The sequence below is a fragment of the Oncorhynchus tshawytscha genome, linkage group LG24 (genome assembly GCF_018296145.1).
Source record: "Oncorhynchus tshawytscha isolate Ot180627B linkage group LG24, Otsh_v2.0, whole genome shotgun sequence".
Lineage (NCBI taxonomy): Eukaryota > Metazoa > Chordata > Actinopteri > Salmoniformes > Salmonidae > Oncorhynchus > Oncorhynchus tshawytscha.
Window position 1 is genome coordinate 25,366,540 of NC_056452.1, and position 17,205 is coordinate 25,383,744.

Genomic DNA, 17,205 nt, shown 5'->3' on the forward strand with positions numbered 1-17,205 from the left:
CAAGCTTGAACACTGGAATGCGAGATGTAATCTAGACCATAGAAATCCTAATTATTTTGTTTAATTAGTTTGAGCGTCATTTCTATATAGCCTCGACTTTCCCATTCGGAACTTCTAAAGCTAGTGGGATGGGTGTGGCTTGGTGACAATGATCTCGAATAGCTGCTCACCGATTTGACAGCTCCAACGCTACTGCCGGGTTAACGCTTGATCTGATTGAATCTAGGCCTTAATTGAAAATGCCATTGTTGATTTAGATGAATTTTTCATTAATGAGGCTTTTTTTCTCTTGAACCACTAGAAACTAATGGACGATATGGACACAGATGTATAAAATGCGTACTCTATATGAATACATATATTCAAGTTTAAATTACCATAGATTGCCTGATAATTCTGGTAACTTTGGTAAATTACCAGTAGTTTGCTCCCCTGCAGTGCCTTTGAAAAGTATTCAGACCCCTTGACTTTTTCCACATTTCTTTACATGACAGCCTTATCTGAAGTGGTTCAAATAGTTTTTTCCCCTAATCAATCTACACACAATACCCTATAATGACAAAGCAAAAACTGTTTTAGCAATTTTACATAAGTATTCAGACCCTTTACTCAGTACTTTGTTGAAGCAACTTTGGCAGCGATTACAGCCTCACGTCTTCTTGGGTATGACACTACAAACTTGGCGCACCTGTATTTGGGGAGTTTCTCCCATTCTTCTCTGCAGATGCTCTCAAGCTCTGTCAGGTTGGATGGGGAGCGTCGCTGCACAGCTATTTTCAGGTCTCTCTAGAGATGTTCGTTCGGGTTCATATCCGGGCTCTGGCTGGGCCACTCAAGGACATTCAGAGACTTGTCCCAAAGCAACTCCTGCGTTGTCTTAGTTGAGTGGTTAGGGTCATTATCCTGTTGGAAGGTGAACCTTCGCCCCAGGCTGAGGTCCTGAGTGCTCTGGAGCAGGTTTTCATCAAGGATCTCTGTACTTTGCTCTGTTCATCTATCCCTCAATGAAAAACATCCCCACAGCATGATGCTGCCACCATCACGCTTCACTGTAGGGATGGTGCCAGGTTTTCTCCAGCCATGACGCTTGGCATTCTGGCCAAAGAGTTCAATCTTGGTTTCATATTGTTTCTCATGGTCAGAGTCTTTAGGTGCCTTTTGGCAAACTCCAAGCGGGCTGTCATGTGCCTTTTACTGTGGAATGGCTTCCGTCTGGTCACTCTACCGTAAAGGCCTGATTGGTGGAGTGCTGCAGAGATGGTTGTCCTTATAGAAGTTTCTCCCATCTCTACGGAGGAACTCTGGAGCTCTGTCAGAGTGACCATCGGGTTCTTGGTCCCCTCCCTGACCAAGGCCCTTCTCCCCGGCGGCCAGCACTAGGAAGAGTCTTGGTGGTTCCAAACTTCTTCCATTATGGGGTTATTGTGTTTAGATTGAGGAGTGAAAAAGGGAAGGGGTCTGAATACTTTCCGAATGAACTGTACATGAGAATATACAAAAATGCATCTAGAGGTGGTTTATATTCAATCTTTATTAAGTGTAATAAAATAGACAGATATATAAAACAGTAACTGATGAATAGATATGATAAAAAAGCTGTGCCTTATACATTTTTGTTGGTATGTTAATGACTTTCACAACAAACTAATCTTGCCATGTCTTACTAAGTGTAAGGACTCTTTACAATGGACAGCATGTTGAATTGAACTAAAGCACAACATAGGTTTGAAAATACATTATAAAGACAATACAATATTTTTTTGTCTCAAAACATATACCTCAGAAATATCCGGACTAAGTCGTTGAAGTTATGCTAGAATATATTAGTTAGACACAAAAGGTTTTAGACCATAGCACTCAATCAGAAACAATGACACAGTAACGCGACACACTTTAACTAGGAATACCTTAGAGGTTATATCTAAATTAGAACTAATGTATGCGAATTAGCTAAAGCTTTTGTCCAAAGTGACACAGAGTCACGGATGCATATATAATGTTTACAGGTGACATGGGTGGTCCCGGGAATCAAACCCACTATCCTGGAGTTGCAAGTGCTATGCTCTACCTACAGAGGACCATTATGAATGTAATAAATTTGTTCACATACGCATGGGAAAAAATAAAGGAAATGAAATATATAAAACCATAGGAAACATATTTTTACACAAACAATACATTGCAATACAGTATTTGGCATCCATCTTAATTCCATTTCTTCTGACATACAGAAAACACATCAGTCTAATATATTTGTAATGGCTCTGAGAGTTACCAACAATCTAATAATACAATGAACCCCTACAAAAAAAAACTATTTAAGGTACTGGCAGGCATGTCATCAATTTAACAAACTGCAGCCATGTTGCAGACACCTAGTCGCCAAAGTAGCCAACCAGTACAAAAAATCTTACCTGCTCTCCCTCTCTTTATCTCTGTCAAAATATATATTAGCAGGAGCTACTTTTAATTATTGAGAACAGACCTCAGATAAGTGTAATGGCCTTATCTAAAGCCTCTGGGTGTGGTATCAGGTATAGAAGCAATAGAGAATTACAACAAGACATATCTTTGTGGGGGTGGTAGAGTTCTTTGAATGTAAAATGTTTGCAACAACATAGAAACAAACGACAAAACTAAATAATGAAGAATGAAAATGAATCCCGTGTCCGATGGAGGACAGGAGCCATTGTTTGTAACAGACAGAGAGGAGGACATGTTGGGTACCGTGGACGCCGCCATCTTGTTGTTGACCTTTGACTTCAGGTCTCGTAGAATGACCTCTCGACCTTCTTGGTGACGCTGCTGGTGCCGGCCACTTGCATGCTCCTCTGCACCACCTCCTTCGTCACATGACGTGTCACCATGCCGCTGGTCTCTGTGTGCTGGGTTGTCTTCCCCACCACCATCATACCATCTCCTAGGGGGAGGAGAGGGGGTTAGAGAGATGCTGTGAGAGTGAGTGAGTGAGTGAAATGCTGTGGGAGTGAGTGAGTGAGTGAGTGAGTGAGTGAGTGAGTGAGTGAAATGCTGTGGGAGTGAGTGAGAGCGAGAGATTGAGCGAGAGAGAGAAATGCTGTGGGAGTGAGAGAGAGAGATTAAATTGATACACTACCTGAGTAGTATGGGTCGTTGATCATGGTGTGTGTGACGTTGGTGTGTGTGCTGCCCTCTGTAGGAAGTTGGTACACATCTCTCTTGGTCAAGGACTGACTGCTGTACTGAGATGTACCACCTAGGCCTCCTAGTTGAGACATACTACCTAGGCCTCCTAGTTGAGACATACTACCTAGGCCTCCTAGTTGAGACATACTGCCTAGGCCTCCTAGTTGAGATGTACCACCTAGGCCTCCTAGTTGAGACATGCTACCTACAGAGAGGAGAAAGAGAATCCTACATTAGTATACAATACAATTCCAAATATACAAATGCATAGAACACTGGCTTCTAAATATGAAACCGAGTACCGAAACCTTATTCATTTCAATTTAAGCACTAGATAAAACCTTAGATAAAAGAGACTCTTGTAGTCCTCTTACCATCATCCTGAGACTCGATGGTGATAATGCCCTCCCTCTCGGGGCCGAAGCCCTGGGTCGTCCTGGCCTGAACTTTGAACTTGTACGGCATGTTCTCACTCAGGTCCGGAACTGTCAGACTGGTCTCAGCGCTGTCACCGCTCACCTGGAAGGAACGCATGTCACCTGGGGGGGAGGGGGGATGGAGATGACGGGGGTCAGTGGGGATCAGACTAGGAAATTAAAGTGGATATAAATATGAAAGTTAAAGGTCATTTGATTAGCATTGTCCAATAACAAGTCAAGAAGACCTAGAGATTAACAAAATAGAAGAGTCTTTGATTTTGTCTCTCTCGATCACGTCAATGTATAAATCCTAGCAAATGACTGTTGACAAAAAATCTCTACAATCCCCGAAAACTGATCTGGAGTCAGTGTTCAGTCTCACCTCCTCCGTGCAGATGTTCACAGGTGACCACGTAGCCCAGGATGTCTCCGTTGGGTTTGCGGGGTTTCTCCCAGCTCAGCTGCAGTGCCTCGGGGGACAGAGCTGTGAACACCAGGGGTCCTGGAGCACTGGGGGTACTGAGAGTGAAGGAAGAACCTGGGGAAGAAGGGGAGTTAGAGAGGAGAGGTGGAGAGAGTTAAGGGACAGAGCTGTGAACACCAGGGGTCCTGGAGCACTGGGGGTACTGAGTGAAGGAGGAACCTGGGGGTACTGAGTGAAGGAGGAACCTGGGGGTACTGAGTGAAGGAGGAACCTGGGGGTACTGAGAGTGAAGGAAGAACCTGGGGAAGAAGGGGAGTTAGAGAGGAGAGAGTTAAGGGACAGAGCTGTGAACACCAGGGGTCCTGGAGCACTGGGGGTACTGAGTGAAGGAGGAACCTGGGGGCACTGAGAGTGAAGGGAGAAACTGAAGCGGGAAGACAGAGAGAGCGTGAGGAAGAGAATACATGGAGGGAGTGAAGGAGAGACCAAGGAACAAGGGCTTGAAAGATAGAGGTAATTGGAGAGAGAGAAAGTAAATGTAGATTAAACCGGAAACAGAGCTAGAGAAGGAGAGCTAGAGGTCAGAGATTAATCAGCTAACCAAAGGAGTGAGGATAAGAGGGATCCACAATGGGGGGCAACGATGTATAGCCGATTACCTGCCATTGGTCTGTATAGCTGATTACCTGGCATTGGTCTGTATAGCTGATTACCTGGCATTGAGCTGAGTGGTCTGTATAGCTGATTACCTGGCATTGAGCTGAGTGGTCTATATAGCTGACTACCTGGCATTGGGCTGAGTGGTCTGTATAGCTGATTACCTGGCATTGGGCTGAGTGGTCTGTATAGCTGATTACCTGCCATTGGGCTGAGTGGTCTGTATAGCTGATTACCTGACATTGGGCTGAGTGGTCTGTATAGCTGATTACCTGGCATTGAGCTGAGTGGTCTGTATATCTGATTACCTGGCATTGAGCTGAGTGGTCTGTATAGCTGATTACCTGGCATTGGGCTGAGTGGTCTGTATAGCTGATTACCTGCCATTGGTCTGTATAGCTGATTACCTGGCATTGAGCTGAGTGGTCTGTATAGCTGATTACCTGGCATTGGGCTGAGTGGTCTGTATAGCTGATTACCTGCCATAGGTCTGTATAGCTGATTACCTGGCATTGGGCTGAGTGGTCTGTATAGCTGATTACCTGCCATTGGGCTGAGTGGTCTGTATAGCTGATTACCTGGCATTGAGCTGAGTGGTCTGTATAGCTGATTTACCTGGCATTGGGCTGAGTGGTCTGTATAGCTGATTACCTGGGGCTGAGTGGTCTGTATAGCTGATTACCTGGCATTGAGCTGAGTGGTCTGTATAGCTGATTTACCTGGCATTGGGCTGAGTGGGCTGTTGGGGTCGACAGCTGACTCTATGGTGATGACTCCCTCCCTCTCCGGTCCCCAGCCTTCCTGACTCTGAGCCTTCACCTTGAACAGGTAGGAGTGGTTAGGCAGCAGGTCCTGCACCACCACGGAGTTGTCTGCGGGGCTGGACATGTTTATGCGCTTCACATCACCTGGACAGAGAGACAAAAGGGGGTTAGATTACTGTAAAGGGATGCTGGGACAAGGCCATGAGATCTATAACAGTTGATAGGGATTTCTTCAAATCCTATCAGAAGTCTTCACGGATATACCCGAACCCGATTACCCGAGGTCTGACCCAGTATAGCAGTTGACCCTCAGATCACGCTCGACGGCCACGGACCTCGGATCGGTTTGGTAATATGGAAAACACTGGCCAGATCCCAAATGATATGTGAAGAGGAAAATATCCCGATGGCATTAAATATCCTAGGATTTACATTTCCTACACATGGCAGTTGATGCAGTCAATAGCATTAATGTCTCTCCTCCACCTGTCTGCCTCTGTCTGGCTTGAGTTCTCTCTACTGCGAACTTGCATCATTGTTCCCACTGGATATATGGGAACGGCAATATGGGGCTATTTCACATGAGGCGTAGTGGTTACTTAGGAACTTTTGTCGTTCGCAACGGATGTAAAACACTCTGACCTTCTGTGAGGTGATGGAAAAACTACTTTGAGAAGCTCCACAGTTCATAAGTGGTAGAGAGTTAAGACGATCAGAAATATATATTTTTTTAAACGTAACCTTTATTTAACTAGGCAAGTCGGTTTAAGAACGAATTCTTATTCACAATTGACGGCCTACCCCAGCCGACGCGGGGCCAATTGTGCGCCGCCCTATGGGACTCCAAATCAAGGCCCGGATGTGATACAGCCTGGATATTATCAGACATCCCCAAATGGGAACGTTTATAGGTCAACATTTGCACACAAAATAAACATGAACAAACCAAGGGAAAACATTTCACACAATTAAACAATGATTGCACATGAATTAGCGGGAGACAGAGAGCATTCTGCAGAGACAAAACTAGTAGTCTCTTCACCACACATCATTGTGTCCATATTTTAAATTACGGATGCCATTTATGAAAATACTAAGCTGTGGTGTAGCCCACAACTCATTTATTTTAGATAGGCCTACAACAGAAAATGCATGTGAAACGGTTCACTGCCTACCACACAAGCCAAAACAATTCCACAGGCGTGAGCACCAATAAAGCTGCATTTTGTATTATTTGGGTATGATACAGATCCGACCCAATTTGAATCTGATTCTACCTCATCTCTGACATATTCTGGGTCAGATCTGGTCCACATCGGATCGGGTAATGATTTTCAAATAAATGACTGTGTCCTGTCGATGTCTGATTGGAATTTCACAGATCCAATTCGGTTCGGATCTCAATTTGGGGATCCTATTCAACCGAACCCGACAACTGTGTTCACAGGTTCAAAAATGAAAAACAATATTCTTCTTCGGCACATAACAAAACACAATGTGTTTAGAATGTGACACAAATGTCCATGGGTCCATACCTCCATTCAGCAGCTGGTAGAGAACACAGTACCCTAAAACATCCCTGTCACAGTGGGGCTCCTGCCAGCTGATCTTCAGGGCAGTGGGGCCCAGGGCAGAGAACACCAGCCTGGTGGGGGTGTCAGGGACCCCAGGGGCCAAACGAGCATCTGGGGGGGGAAGAAGAATAGGTCAATGAGGGGGAGAGAAAGAGAGATGGGTTTCGGGAAGGAGGGTGGTTAGGGGTTAAGTAGAGTCAAAATCACAGGGGTTACATAAACTATTACAAGATGAGATTAACAAGAGGTGAGTGAGCGTGATGCAGAGAGAGAGCGAGAAAGAGAACTTTCCCTCTCAAAGAAAACATACATCACAGCAAAAAACTGCTTCAGCAACACAAAGCCTTCCCGTCTCACCAGCGATTGTCATGGTAGGCCCTGCCATGAGGCCAAAGTGTATCTTTAGGCTCTGCTATTGTCCCAGTGGTGTGAGAGAGGACAGCTGAGTGTGCTGCAGACAGACAGACTCACCCTGGATCACCCTGTCCAGGTTCTGTAGTGCATCGTTGACATCCTCAGACTGGGTCCTGGCCCGGAAGGCCTGAGACATACCGTAGTCGTACTGACTCTGTGTCTGAGTGGGACTGAAGCCATACGTACCTGAGAATGCACGGAGCAAGCAAAAATGGAGCAGGGAGGAGGAGGACAGGAAAGGAAGTGAAAGAGAAGGAACAACGGGAGGAAAAGGAAGGAGGACAGTGAAAGAGGCGAGGGAGGAGAGGATTGAAGTATGGAGAACAACAGGAGAAGAAGAGAGCGACAGTCAGCATAGCGCCTGCATAGCTCTGTGCAGCCACCAACCCCAGTAATCGATAACAGATATCCAAGCCAGCCGCTTCATGCACCTCATCAGTAAGCCTGCTGTAGATGATCTGTATATCTGATATCTGATCTGTATATGATTGATACAGACAAACAGATGAGCTTCTTTCAGGTTTTAACAGTAGAGGTCAGAAAGATCTGAAAACTGTGATGGCATTTTCCTTAGCAAAGACCTCCTTGTCAAAGACCTCCTTGTCAAAGACCTCATCTAAATTGGCTCGTTGTAGCCTCATGCCTGTGACCTGTGTCATTGTGAACTGTATTTGATCGGCTCTTTACACTCAGAGCTGAAAATATGCTTTCAAATATGCTTAAAAAAATATGCTTCAAATTAATCTAATCTTACTTTGGCCATCTGTGTATCCAGACAATCCACTGGACAGGTCTCCTATGATGATGGAATCTCGGATGTTGTCGTCATACTCATAGTAACCTCTGTTCTCTGATCGCTTCCTCATGACAACATTCTCCGTGCGCGTCCCGCCCCCAATCACCTGAGTGCGGGAGAGAGAGTTTCCTCCTGTAGGAGAGGAGGAGACCAGTGATGACGACTACCAAATACATAGATACTGAACAATAGAATTCTAGCAAACAGTACATTCTGAGTGCAAAGGTCGGCAAACTTCTGGTGTCAATACATTTCCCATTTAAACTCTACATCTCCAAGTTTACTGAACTCTGTTCTGGTGAAGACAAGCCAGCTGGAATGACTTGCCATTGTCATATCATTGTAAGTCAACAGAAAGATTCAAAAGCTGACACATTCTGCATCCATCCGTACCTTGTCCAGAGAGGTATGTTGTGGTGGACTCCATGGACATGGACCCCCCGGCCCCCCCTCGGTGGCTGGAGCTGAGGGTGGACATGGGAGAAACCTGGCTGTAGCTGGATGAAGACATGTTGGTACTGCGCGACATGGAATTATTTCCCCCGGGGAAGAGGAAGTTCTGTTCCAACCTGCCGTTAATTGGTTCTGAAAGACAAAGATGAGGAGACCCAGAAGAGAAGAGAAAGAACATCAAGAACATTCTGGAACCCAACATAACTCAAACCAAACATTCCGGAACCCAATATAACTCAAACCAAACATTCTGGAACCCAACATAACCCAAACCAAACATTCTGGAACCCAAATCAAACATTCTGGAATCCAAAACCAAACCTTCTGGAACCCAACATAACCCAAACCAAACATTCTGGAACCCAACATAACCCAAACCAAACCTTCTGGAACCCAACATAACCCAAACCAAACATTCTGGAACCCAACATAACCCAAACCAAACATTCTGGAACCCAACATAACCCAAACCAAACATTCTGGAACCCAACATAACCCAAACCAAACATTCTGGAACCCAACATAACCCAAACCAAACATTCTGGAACCCAACATAACCCAAACCAAACATTCTTGAACCCAACATAAACCAAACCAAACATTCTGTAACCCAACATAACGCAAACCAAACATTCTGGAAACAAAATAATTGATTTAAGTACGTTAATAGCGGCAAATCACAACAAACTGCAAGAGAAACACCCTCCTTAGACTACACACAGGGACATACATACATTTGGTATCACCACTTCCACAGCCATGAGAAGCCTTTATACATCCCCAGGTCACCCGTGATACAAAACAGTATTAGACGTCCATCCATGTCTGAAGACTTCAGGAGATGACGTGAAAACCGACCACTAGGGGCAACAGTGAGCGCTGTTACCTTCAAGTAGGTTTGGGTTTTGCTAGGCCTTGTGGACGGGGATGGTGGATGGGCATATGCATCAAAAGGTGTAAAAGGTAGCATGTTTTAAATGCAGCAATAGAAAGTTGTCTTGGAGATTTCTTTGTTTTAAGCCTATCCCATACCTTAACCATTCGGAGTTAATGCCTAACCTTAGGATGCCTAAACTTACCCTTAAACACTTTGTCGTTTGGAACGACTTCGAAATTTGACATTGGAGAAACATGGATGAACGTGTAATTCTGACGTGAGACTGTGAGAGCTTGTTGCATATACAAGCCCTACAACCTGCCTCCTTCCCAGAGCATCTCTCCACATAGAGGTGTAAAGAGTGCAGACAGGAGAGACAGACAGGAAATTCCTGTCATGACCATCAACTGGTGGTGGGGCAGTTGATGCCTGGAAATGAAGACCCTTTTGGTGGGAGGGTTGAGGTGCAACAGGGGAAGAGGCCAGACCAGAACCAGGGGTAGGGGTAGATTGGAGGACGGAAACATGATGTTGATTAGAGATCTGAAGACTTTGTGCAGACGAGAGGTGGTGGCATAGGGGGCACTGCAGCTGCATTGGGAGATTTGTGCCCGGCATACACAGTAGCTGGCATGCCATCTCTGTATCTGTTTGTCTGTCTATCCAGGGCGGTCTTCACCTTGATGGGGTATCTGTGTTCGGCTGGGTCGGGGGGTCTCGTCGCTGCTGGTCTCTGTGTCTGTGCTGAGGTGGTAGGGGATCACATCCACATGCCTTTTCCAGGACACCGAACGCAGGTCCAGCTTGGAACCCACCAACTTGATAAAGCCTTGTTATGGAGAGGAGAGGCAGGTGGAGGGGGGATTGATGGTTGGCATGGCAGTTGTTTTTGTGAAGCGAGGCGATTATAAGGAGTTGAGAGAGGAGGAAGAGGAGGAGGCTGGATGTATGTAGATTCTGTGATATCTAAACTATAGAGCAATAATAGGAGAGGTCTGACTGGCAAGATGAAGCCATGAAGAAGAAAATGAAGACTGGTATGATAAAACCCAAAGCCACAAAGAAGAAAATGAAGACTGGTATGATAAAACCCAAAGCCACAAAGAAGAAAATGAAGACTGGTATGATAAAACCCAAAGCCATGAAGAAGAAAATGAAGATAAAACCCAAAGCCACAAAGAAGAAAATGAAGACTGGTAAAAAACAAAGCCAAAGAAAATGAAGACTGGTATGATAAAACCCAAAGCCACAAAGAAGAAAATGAAGACTGGTATGATAAAACCCAAAGCCACAAAGAAAAAATGAAGACTGGTATGATAAAACCCAAAGCCACAAAGAAGAAAATGAAGACTGGTATGATAAAACCCAAAGCCACAAAGAAGAAAATGAAGACTGGTATGATAAAACCCAAAGCCACAAAGAAGAAAATGAAGACTGGTATGATAAAACCCAAAGCCACAAAGAAGAAAATGAAGACTGGTATGATAAAACCCAAAGCCACAAAGAAGAAAATGAAGACTGGTATGATAAAACCCAAAGCCACAAAGAAGAAAATGAAGACTGGCATGAAGACTGGTATGATAAAACCCAAAGCCTTGAAGAAGAAAATGAAGAAGAGACACCAGCTGTGGATCTGATGGTCTTGTGAGATGTAAAATAAAGTCAGTTTGTTAAAAGATACTCCAGAGAGAGAGAGAGAGAGAGGAGAAGGAAATAAATGTAGAGAAAGAATGAATGAAAACAGAGACAGAAAGTGATAAAGAGAGCGAGAACGATGGAGGAAACGCTCCTATCTGTCAGCCTCAACCGTGACACATTAAACCCTTTTTTAGGATTCTCTTTCTTTCTCTTTCTGCTTCAGTGAGCAGATGACTGGACTACAGAAGATGGATAGACATGTCTCTTTCAGATCAAAACAGTGAGCTTCAATCCCCATTAGCTGTTACTCAGCAACAACTATTCTTCCTGGGGTCCACTCAAAACACAATACAACTCCCAGGACACAACTGAAGCTAGACGGCAAAGAGATGTCAGGAAAGGTGGCGTAGTCTGTGGGTACCCACCTTCGTCTGAGACGCTGGGTCTCTTGGAGTCTGTTGGCGATCTCATGACCTCACTGCTGTACATCAGGTAGCCGTCGTACTCATCCCCCGCCTCCGCGTCCACTATAGGGATGTCTGGGATGATAGGGACTACAGGGAGGAGAGGAAGAGAGATGGATTAACGCCTCGATCACACCGACAGCATCATTGAGTTTTGGTACACCAGAAGTACATTCATTTCCAATGGAACGCTGCGTTTGCAGTTCAGAATTGCCTTGCAGTTGCAGTGCGTTCTGTGTGGTGATATACGTTTGATTTATCCAACGTATGAGTCAAACTGTATGAGTAGACGGCTTGACAGAAATGGTAGCAGAAGGTAAGTGTTGAGCTTCTGTTGCACACATATCCAGATGATGCTGTGTATTATTTTGCACAACGACGCTGTCGGTGTGAAGACAAGCTTCTCTTGAAACATTAGCTTTCTGGTTTGCTAGACACAAATGTTGCAGCAGGTAACAATCAATATAATACTAGATGCTTTCTAGACGGAACATCCTTTCTGCTCTTATTTACTCACTGGACATGGGTCTGGTGGGCTGGGAGGCCAGGTTGATGGTCGCTTCTTTGAAAGGACCCCAACCCACGCTGTTCTTAGCCCGGACCTGATAGCAGTAAGTCTGGGCCGACTGCAGGTTCTCAATCAGCAACATCCTCTTCTTAGGGTTGTCTATCTTCACCTTCTTAGCTGCACCCATCGGCTCTACAAAGTGAAGAAAGAGGGAGTGGAGAACGTGTAAAAGCTCGGGCAAACCAATAGCATTTCCCGGCCTGAGAGTACTTAGTATCTCTAAACAGAGTGCCAACAGAGAGCGAACCAATTTTACATTAGAATAGCATGAAAATGTTGTCAGTCAGACTAAACACAGTGAGCCGAACGACCAGCAGACAAGCGGCAGATCAACATTCAGTGTGGTGTGTGTGGTCCTTTAGAATGTCTTGGAAGCACAGACATCACTCCGAGAAATTCTGAGATCCTTCTGATTTGATAGGTCACTCACTCGTGTCGTCATTGATGGGCGTGTAGAGAACCTCGTAGGCGGTGATGACACCATTGGTCTCGGCAGGCTCCGCCCAGCTGACCTGAGTGACAGTTGGACTGATGACGTTAAACGCCAGACGACCGGGCTCACTGGGGACTGGAGGAGAGGGGAGGAAAGAAAGTAGACAGGAAGTCAATCACAAGGTACGAAGGAAGAAAACTACCTACACAACGTTTGAGCTTACATGCTGTGTCAGACCCAACAAACATTCAACTGAGAAACAAAAACGGTCCACAATCCTAGAATTGTAGTGTTTCAAAGAAAATATATGCAGTCCATCTTCGACAGGAACAGGATGTGACCTCACTCACCATCCTCCAGGGTCTTACAGGGCACCATGTCGCTGTAGTTTCCGTCTCCCAGGGCGTTGTAGCCACACACCTTCGTCTCGTAGTCACAATAGGGGTACAGGTTGGCCAGGTCAGCATGGTTTGTCTTTACATTCATCGCAGGGGGGGCGTCAGCCTCAGGATCCCCATAGATCCAATACTTCACCTGGTGACCAGGGAGAACGAACCATCATAAAGGGACCACAACCTTTATTTCTACATCTACTCTGGATATATTTTGTATGTTTTATTTTCAAAGTAATATTTAAAACAGCAGTTCAAAGTTGAGTGAAAGCGAAGGAAAATAATCTCCCATTTTCCAACAGTAAAAGTTGCCAGGTGTGTAAACTATTGAGTTCCTCTGTTGATGACCGATGCTCCTTACGGAGTAAAGGGTTTAAGTCAAGGTAAGTCCTGTACAGTGGCGGCTGGCGGAAGGAGCTATGGGAGGACGGGCTCATTGTAATGGCTGGAACAGAATGAATGGAACTGTATCAAACACATCAAATATACGGAAATCACGTTAGACTCCGTTCCATTTATTCCATTCCAGACATTACAATGAGCCCGTTCTCCTATAGCTCCTCCCAACAGCCTGTATGACAGTTCCTCTCAGTACCTTGTAGTCCAGAGGGTGGAATCCTGAGGGGGTTCCTTACCTTGTAGTCCAGGGGGTTGGATCCAGAGGGGGTTCTTTACCTTGTAGTCCAGGGAGTTGGATCCTGAGGGGGTTCCTTAACTTGTAGCCCAGGGATTTTCCTAAGTGGGGGTTTCCTTACCTTGTAGTCCAGGGGTTGGATCCTGAAGGGGGGGTTCCTTACCTTGTAGCCCAGAGATTTTCCTAAGGGGTCCCAGTTAAGGCGGATGCTCCGGGGGCCGGTGGCTTTGGCCTTCACGTTGGTGGGAGAGTTGAGACGACCACCAGGAGACGTGGCTGTCTGGTTGATGAAGCCCGCACTCTTCTCCATCTGGGCATTTTCTGGAAGTCCTGAGGGGATGAGAGGAGGGGGAGGAGAGGGGGAGAAGGGAATAGAGAGGGGAGGAGTGGGGGAGAGGATGGGGGAGGAGAGAGGGGGGAGACAGAGGGAGGGAGGGTGGGCGGGAGGGAGGGAAGGGGGGTGTCAAAAAGGGTTGGGCAACTTATTTTAGTGATGCACACTTCTTGCATCAGATTCCTTACAGATACCCAATACTGTGTGTGTGTGTGTGTGTGTGTGTGTGTGTGTGTGTGTGTGTGTGTGTGTGTGTGTGTGTGTGTGTGTGTGTGTGTGTGTGTGTGTGTGTGTGTGTGCGTTTCAGTATCTGCTTCTCTGTGTAATACCTCCATCAGTAATAGTGACCATCGTTGTCTTCCTCTCTCCGACCACAGCTTTCGTACTGGGGTCAAACAGTTCCAGTTGGAAGGACTCTGGTTTCACCGGGCCAGGGTGAGAGCGTGGATCGATCACGATGTTCTTCTCAGTTTCCCCGGGACCAAACTTTAGGGGGCCGGACAGCTCAAAGCGTTTGGCGTTGCGGGTCCTCCAGTGGACGGTGGCGGGCCCCTCCTTATTGCGGGTGCGGACCACGGGGATGGAGTAGGTTGGGTCGGCGGTGGAGAAGTTCTGGGTGCTCTTCATAAACATCATCACACTGGGCTCTGAGGGAAGCAAGGGGTGAGGAGGTACGGCCATGTTAGAGAGGAGGAAGTTACGGCTGGCTTTCCAACCACACATTAGTCAAGCTCTCAAAACCCATGGTAACAATGTCTGGGACATGTTGTGCAATTGTGTCCTGATGGAACAGAAACATTGCTACATTAAAACTCTGGGATAATCTAAACAGTATAGTTGATTTTTTAATGCTCAGTGGTCAGTGATGGTGACAGTAGTATATAACCTCTCACCTGGTTGGTCAGTGATGGTGACAGTAGTATATAACCTCTCACCTGGTTGGTCAGTGATGGTGACCCTGGTTGGTCAGTGATGGTGACAGTGTATATAACCTCTCACCTGGTTGGTCAGTGATGGTGACAGTAGTATATAACCTCTCACCTGGTTGGTCAGTGATGGTGACAGTAGTATATAACCTCTCACCTGGTTGGTCAGTGATGGTGACAGTAGTATATAACCTCTCACCTGGTTTGTCAGTGATGGTGACGGTGGTTCTGGGGTAGCGTCCCAACTTTGCACCCTGTCTTGGGTTACTGAGGTCCATGACAAATTGTTTGACCTGTGTGTCCTTCAGCAGACCGTCTCCCTCTCCCATCTCCAACAAACGAACAGGGACAGTCTGCTGGGTCTCCCCTGGCCCATAGGACAACTCCCCATCCACTGTCACATAGTCCTGGTGAGAGACGGAAGAGTAGTTATGAGAATGGAAAAAGATAGTAGCTTAGACAAATGAAGAGTGTGATATCTCTGTCTTGTGGTATGTGTGTTACCTTCTTGTCCTTGGCGGTGAGGTCTCGGGTGCGGTAGCTGACCTGTGCGTGTCCATCCTCTATGATCTCTCTAGTAATGGGGATGTTAGCCACTTTGTCCTGTCGGCTGTAGGTGTACGAAGGCTGGAGGAACGACATAACACTCTTGGCTGAAGAGGAGAGAGACACACAGTTTTTAGCTAACTAAGGTGAAGGGAAGAACACAGAATAAACCAAAAGAATAAACACATTCACTGGAAATCAACGGTTTATAATGCTGTATGGTTTTGAAGCACCGTGTATGTGCAGGGGTCAGATAAGATATCTCTGATTGGCTCTCACCGTGTTCTTTGATGATAGTGATGCTGACAAAGCGTTTCCCTATCTCAGCGATGCCCAGAGGAACGTCCACCGCCTCCACCTGCAGCTGCTTCTTATCATCATCTTCCTCCTTGACGAAGAGCGGCACGTGCACATCCACCGTCTCCACCCCCTCCTGGAACTCCACGGCACCAGCCGCCTCTGCAGAGAGCCAGACAGAGAGAGGGAGTGAGTTAGGAACTCCCAGACACACAGACACACAGACACACAGACACACTGACCTCTGTCTGTGGCCACTGTGTAGTAGCCCGGCACCACTTTGAGATCCTGGAAGTTTCCAGACTGGACGTTTTTCTCAGTCAGTTTGACGATGTTGGGGTAGCTGGAGCGAGGAGCGGGCAGAACAGTGTCTACGATGGCGTGGTCAGCTCTTTTACCAGCATTTCTCTGTAATCTGAAACACAAAGACAATATCAGTAATGATGACATGAGAAAACATGATTTAGACAACGTTCAGAAAAAATGACTTTATTGAAATACATTCAGGAAGGATTAAAGGTTGAAATTAGTGTCTCACCTAAATGTGGTGTTCTGAACTCTCTGGGTGCCAGGAACCTGCTTGTACACTTCATTCAGCTGAACAGAGAACACACACAACCCACTGTCACAAGGATGAGCATAGAGTAATGTATACATACACAGCTCGCTCACACACTCACACACACACTCACACACACACTCACGTTGTCATCAACCTCCCTGCGTAGCAACTCAGTGTCTCTGGCGTCGGAGCGAGACAGACTGTCTGTGAACAACCTGTTCAGACGCAGAGACAGAGGGAACTGGACTATAGATGGAGGACAAAGAGGAGGAGAAGAGGAGGTGAGGAAGAGGAGAGGAGGAGAGGAAGAGGAGGAGAGGAGGTGGGGAGGAGGGGAGGATAAGAGGAGGTGGGGAGGAGGAGGAGGGGAGGAGGAGAGGAGACAAGAGGAGGGGAGGAGAAGGAGGAGGAGGAGAGGAAGACAAGGGGAGGAGGAGAGGAGAGGAGGAGAGGAAGAGAAGAGGGGGAAAAGAGGAGGTGGTTTAGGGTTCGGTTTTCATAACAATGTAAACCAGGAAGTTCTAGTGATAACTCCAACCGATAGGAGAGCTGGAATTTGAAACATTTTACACTCACTGGTCTCTTTGGGGTTGGGCTGAACCTGCGCAAGCGGATGATTGGGCGATCGGTGGACATTGTCAGTGATCTTCCAGCGAACCACGTCGGTGCTCTTGGGTGGGCCGGTCCTCACTAGGGGCGTGTCTAAGTGGTCAGAGGTGAGCATGGATTGGCGGAGCATGTACTGATTTTCCTTAAAGCCAACCATACGACCTGAAGACACAGGGACACACATAGGAGAACACGTGTTCAATCACACAATGTAACACGGCCTGGAAACATGGTACAGGCACAGAAGGATATTTCATGA

General features: G+C 46.4%; 1 protein-coding gene across 6 annotated transcripts in view; it reads right to left on the reverse strand.

Moving 5' to 3' along the window:
• Positions 1–1,513: 1,513 nt before the first annotated feature.
• The window catches only part of LOC112237626 (integrin beta-4-like), a 32,729-nt gene continuing 17,037 nt past the window's right edge, over positions 1,514–17,205 (reverse strand). The window contains exons 18-41 of one of the 6 annotated variants that reach the window (XR_006079835.1): positions 16,914–17,108; positions 16,480–16,583; positions 16,314–16,372; positions 16,018–16,190; positions 15,758–15,937; positions 15,437–15,585; positions 15,132–15,339; positions 14,336–14,653; positions 13,836–14,002; positions 12,997–13,180; positions 12,644–12,781; positions 12,163–12,345; positions 11,607–11,735; positions 10,223–10,372; positions 8,607–8,798; positions 8,172–8,345; positions 7,475–7,603; positions 6,965–7,114; positions 5,385–5,573; positions 3,967–4,122; positions 3,540–3,704; positions 3,116–3,370; positions 2,376–2,920; positions 1,514–2,282 (exon numbers count right to left, since the gene is read on the reverse strand). Coding sequence is in view for 5 of the 6 variants with exons in the window: in XM_042305574.1 (XP_042161508.1) it covers positions 2,763–2,920; positions 3,116–3,370; positions 3,540–3,704; positions 3,967–4,122; positions 5,385–5,573; positions 6,965–7,114; positions 7,475–7,603; positions 8,172–8,345; positions 8,607–8,798; positions 10,223–10,372; positions 11,607–11,735; positions 12,163–12,345; positions 12,644–12,781; positions 12,997–13,180; positions 13,836–14,002; positions 14,336–14,653; positions 15,132–15,339; positions 15,437–15,585; positions 15,758–15,937; positions 16,018–16,190; positions 16,314–16,372; positions 16,480–16,583; positions 16,914–17,108 (3,905 nt within the window). In the remaining variant the exon portion in view is untranslated. Of the gene's footprint in view, positions 2,921–3,115; positions 3,371–3,539; positions 3,705–3,966; positions 4,123–4,313; positions 4,405–5,384; positions 5,574–6,964; positions 7,115–7,474; positions 7,604–8,171; positions 8,346–8,606; positions 8,799–10,222; positions 10,373–11,606; positions 11,736–12,162; positions 12,346–12,643; positions 12,782–12,996; positions 13,181–13,835; positions 14,003–14,335; positions 14,654–15,131; positions 15,340–15,436; positions 15,586–15,757; positions 15,938–16,017; positions 16,191–16,313; positions 16,373–16,479; positions 16,584–16,913; positions 17,109–17,205 lie in introns of those variants that run through there. The other 5 variants (XM_042305574.1, XM_042305576.1, XM_042305575.1 and 2 more) reach the window with 5 other exon arrangements.